The 4,868-nt window shown below is 66.9% G+C and overlaps 1 protein-coding gene across 1 annotated transcript; it reads left to right on the plus strand.

Annotated features, from left to right (window-relative positions):
* Positions 1-578: 578 nt before the first annotated feature.
* LOC105986385 (chromosome unknown open reading frame, human C1orf95) lies at positions 579-3,290 on the plus strand. The gene is made up of 3 exons (XM_013017278.1): positions 579-990; positions 2,082-2,090; positions 3,256-3,290. Exons 1-3 carry the CDS (start codon positions 579-581, stop codon positions 3,288-3,290), a joined length of 456 nt encoding a protein of 151 aa, XP_012872732.1.
* The last annotated feature ends 1,578 nt before the right edge of the window (positions 3,291-4,868 follow it).

Consider the following 4,868-nt stretch of genomic DNA (forward strand, 5'->3'; position numbering starts at 1 on the left):
GGCTGGGGAGGCTGGGGGGGGAGGCTCAGTGGAGGCTGGGGGAGGCTCGGTGGAGGCTGAGAGGGAGGCTCCGTGGAGGCTGGGGGAGGTTCAGTGGAGGCTGGGGAGGTTCGGTGGAGGCTGGGGAGTCTGAGGGGGAGGCTCAGTGGAAGCTGGTGGAGGCTGAGGGGGAGGCTCAGTGGAGGCTGGGGGAGGTTTGGTGGAGGCTGAGGGGGAGGCTCAGTGGAGGCTGGGGAGGCTCTGGTGGGAGGTGGCTGGGAGCCCTGCTTCCCGCTGTGCTGGCCGGCAGCGCTGTGCAGGGCAGGATTCGCGTCACCCCAGGCCACTGAGCTGGTGGCTGCCCAGGGCTTGGCCAGGCCCTGCAGGTGGCGCTGTTGCCCCCCATGAATCCTACAGCGGAGGGGGTGGCTCGGTGCACAGCAGCTTCTCCCCAGCCATGTGCCCTGCCTGCCGGCCACACCGGGCAGGTGAGGAGCCAGGGTCCTTTCTGGGTCTGGGCAATCAGTGTGCGTGTGTGTGCACACGTGTGCGGGGCCCGCGTCCCGGACCTGCCAGTCCCCACTCACCCAGCCACGCCCATGCCCGCACACCACGTGCCTTTGCGGGGCTGGCTGCCGTTCCTGGCCTCCGCTGCCTGTCACAGGGTGTCTCCCAGCCCGGGGACGGTGTGGCCCCATGCTGTGTCTCCAGGCGGTGCCCTGTCCTCCAGCGGGGCCAGGACAGGCGGGCACGGCTGCCGGTGCTGCCACCTCTTTGCCGTAGGGGAGGGCGGGCAGCCTCCCTCTGACATCCGCCCTCTGACCCCCGCAGGCACCTTCCTCTCGGCCTTCGCGGTGTTGTGCGGAGCCCGCACCGACCTGCCCGACAGGCATGTGTGCTGCGTCTTCTGTCTGAACGTGGCGGCGGCGCTCATCCAGGTCCTCACGGCCATCGTCATGGTGGGCTGGATCATGAGCATCTTCTGGGGCATGGACATGGTCATCCTCGCCAGTGAGTCCCGCCCCAGCCCGGCCTCCCAAGGCGTAGCCACTCGGCCCGGGGCACCAGGTGTAAAGTTACAAGATCAAGTTTACCAAGAACAACTTGATTGTCCTAAAAAGAGACCCTCACAATCTTACATGAGGCACCTGCCTGCCCAGCCCGGATCTCCACCTGGTGCCCACCCCACAAGGCTGAGGCTCTCAGGGCTCAGCCACAGTCCTCTAGGCCTCGCCCGCACCCTGCGCTCTGCCTGCGCCTCTTCCTTTGGTTTTATACCCAGCAAAACTGTCCACTGGCAAATCACCAGGGTCAGAGGACACACAGGTGGGGACCGCAAGGTGGGAGGGGCGGAAGGCGCTGGCTTCACCTCACCTTGGAGAATGCTTTTCAGGGCCACACAAAAGAAAATGAGTCACATCCCCCCCCCCCTGCCCACCCGCCCAGCCAACAGGCCCAGCCTCCATCTCAGCAGCACACACCTGCTCTCCCTGCAACTGCACCCAGCTCAGTGAGTGCGCCTCTCTGCCACTCAAGTGTGTGTCCCCCCGGGGCACTGTGTGTCCCCCGGGGCACTGTGGGAACTGTGGCATGTCCTGGTTAGAGACAAGGCTTCGCTCCGGGGGTCATGCTGGACCCTTTCTGGGAAGATGGAGGAAGTCTCAGGTGAGGGTGTGGGTTTGAGTCTCACAGAGCGGCATGGGCCTGGACCCAGATTGGCACCACAGCTCCGTGCTGCCGCCAGTCGCCGCTGGGTGATCGTAAGACCCTGACGCACGGGCCTCAGACCACGCCCACTTGTTCCCGGGTGACCACCTGGTCCTCTGCTGTCCCTGAGCTGCTCTCCCTGGGGCCTTGGCTCCCTGACCACGGAAAGGCCTGGGCTCTGCGGCACAGAACTCCCCTGGAGGGAGCACGGGGGTGCGGGGGGCAGGGCGTGAGGCAGTCCCAGGGGCCGGTGGATGGTCCCCAGGGCACTGAGGACAAGGGCTCATGGCAGGCGCATCTCCAGGGATGTCAGATGTCAGACCTCTGTTGGCTTCTGCTTGCAGACTCTCTCTCTCTCTCTCTCCCCGCTGCTGCCCTTCCTGTCTGTGCTGCAGTTTCCCAAGGTGAGTCTGTTGTGTGTGCAGCCTCACAGGGCCTCCTGCTGTGGCCTCCAGGCCAGAGCCTCAATTCTACATCCTCTACCCCCACCCAGCCTCGCCTCTGATACACAGACACTCCCTCATCGATAGACTTCTAATTTTCCCTGTTTATTCTGGAAAATGTTAGACAAAATAGCACCTAGTGCAATGTGTCCTAATGCCCTCTCCAGCGTCCACCACCCAGGGCTGTCCAGCACCTGTGTGCACCGGATTACAGGACCCCAGGTGCCTGGCAGCCGTGCTGAGCCAGGAGGACACTGGCTGACGGGTAAAAGGCTCAGCAAGCCCACACCCGCACCTGCAGCCGCGGGCCAAACCCGGTCCACTTACCAGCAAGTCCCTAACATCAAATGCCGAAACTCCCACGGGGGGGGGGGCAGGGGCTTGCCTGGCCTGCCTCAGGGCTGGGCTTGAACCCCAGGATCTAAACGAAAACAAGATCCCCACAAAACCAAAATAACCAAAGGCCCTCCGCCCTTGTTTCTCAGTGCTGGGTTTTTGGGGGGGGTAGGGGAAGGGGCTATTTTTTCCTATTGTTTTTAGCTTTTGTGCCGATACACAGGATTCCGCTCTTGCCTTTACACTCCCGCCTGGCACCTGACTACTTGAACCACACCTCTCATTCTGGCCTTTTGCTTCTTCATTGGAAGTAAGAGTCTGGAGATTTGTTTGTTCAGGCTTCAAACCTCTGAGCCTGTCGAGGAGCTGGGGTGGCAGGCGTGAGCCCCGAGCGCGGCTGAACAATGCTGTTCTGAGGGCTCAACGCACCACAGGCCCCACCCCCGCCGGGCGCCAGATGGCTGACCAGACTGACCGGCCGCTGGCCGCCGTCTCCACCCCTCCACAGCCCAGCACCTGCCGCCCACTCCCGAACCCACCCCCTCCGCTCTGCGGTGTGGCGCCATCCCGACCGGTGCGGCGGTGCCGCTCGGCCCTGTGCGGGTTTCCGGCCAGGACATCAGCCTTCTGGCCTCTACCCACACACCCTTCTCCTGGTTTCCCAGGAAACCCGTATCCCGCAATCCCTTCCATTTTCTGTTCCAAAGCCTGGGCCCGCCGGCAGCGGCCTCGGGAAGGGTCGGGGGTCGCGCAGGAAGTCGCTGAGCATCTCCTCTGCTTCCTTCCCCAGGGTACAAGGAGCAGGGCGTCCCGCAGCAGCTGTGAGCGTGAACGGCGGGCCCGGAGGGCGCGGGAGGCTCCACCGCCCCCCTGCTTTCGGGATGAGGGACCGCGGATATTTTAAATCTACTTTGAAGACGCACCCGCTTTTCTTTCTCAGCAGGCTGGGGCGCCGCGGCCGCTCGGCGCAGGCCTGGACATGCGGGGGGCGGCCAGGCGGGGGGCGGCCAGGCTCACCCCCCCGGCGGCAGCCGTTACCCCTCGCCCGGCGCCTGCGGCCATGGGCTCCCAGGCTGGGGGCGGGCCTAGGAGGGACACTTCCCTGCCCACCCCGGACTCAAAACACGACGCCCAGTCAGCAGCAGAGTTGGGGTGGGGGGGCTCCGGGCGGGGTCACCCGGACAGCATGGGCCCCACGGCGTCCCCCCAGCCTCTGCAGGGGCGGGGTGTGCAACTTGTTGCCTCTCCCGTGCCCAGAAACCTGGGCTCCAGATGTCCACATGAAACGGCCGCACCGCGGCGCGTGGGCCAGGATGGTGCCCTCCGGTCACCTGCTCCATCTCCTCTCTGAGTTCAGACACTCTGGCTGAGAGAGGCCGGAGCGTCCATTTGCTGTCCCCCCCTTACCCTCCCCCGTCAGCTGGGATCAATAAAAACCGTGCATAGCCCGCACGTGAGCCCGCACCGCCCGCGCCGCCAAACAGCCCGAGACGCGCGCCCGGCTCCGCACGCCCAGCAGGGCTGCCAGGCCCCGAGCCGCCCTGAAGGCAGAGGCCCCGCGGCCGCCCGGCCAGGCTGGCACTCGGGGGCTGCCGTCGCCTGGGGCCGCGGGGCAGTGACCAGAGCTAAGAGGAAGGAACCCCAGAACCGGAGAGCCGGGCTGGGCGCTGCGGGCCTGTGTTCTCGCCCCTCTGTGTTTTACTGCGGGCGCGCAGGCCGGCACGCAGATCTAGCCCGGAGCTCGGCTCAGGCCCCAGCCACGGCGCAGCGGGTGGGAGCAGGGTGCGGGCGGGTGCCCACGGCAGACCCAGGCTCCCACAGACTCCACACCCCGACCTTCCTCCATTGCTGCGGGCGGGCACGCCTGAGCCTGCTGCGTCTTCACGCCCGACGCTGCTCCGGGCATCTCCGTCGTCCACCAGCGCCATGGGGCTTGGCTGCGCGGCGGGCGCTCGGAGGAGCTGCGGGTCCGCCATCCCACGCAGCCCCCCGTTTGTCCCCCCCGCAGGTCCGGAAGAGCGCGGCCGGCTGTGCGGAGGAAGCTCGCCTGCTGGGGCGCCTGGCGGCTGCGGGGGGAGCGGCTGTCACGAGCCCGTGTCTAGTGGCAGAGTTGGGACGTGGGCGAGACTGCCGGGCGGCGTCGCCGGGCAGCGCGGGGGGCGGCTTCGCACCGGGTTTGCCAGGCCCCGGGCCGCCCTGCCTCCAGCCAGGAACACAGCCCCGGGCCCCCGCCCGTGCCCGGCTGGCCGCTCGGGATGGCGGCTCTGGGTGGTGGCGACGGCCAGGGGCGAGGTGGCGGCAGCCAGTTCTCTCCCTGTGGTTGGAGCTGTGCACCGGACCCAGGACCCAGGCAGCAAGCGGGGCCCGACCAGCGCCCGGCCTCCCCGCGCGCCCCGCCTCCCC

The sequence above is a fragment of the Dipodomys ordii genome, unplaced genomic scaffold (assembly GCF_000151885.1).
Source record: "Dipodomys ordii isolate 6190 unplaced genomic scaffold, Dord_2.0 Scaffold35, whole genome shotgun sequence".
Lineage (NCBI taxonomy): Eukaryota > Metazoa > Chordata > Mammalia > Rodentia > Heteromyidae > Dipodomys > Dipodomys ordii.

Excerpts from the sequence above, each read along its gene's own strand:
- LOC105986385 (XM_013017278.1), top strand. The coding sequence starts at position 579 with ATGCCCGCACACCACGTGCCTTTGCGGGGCTGGCTGCCGTTCCTGGCC.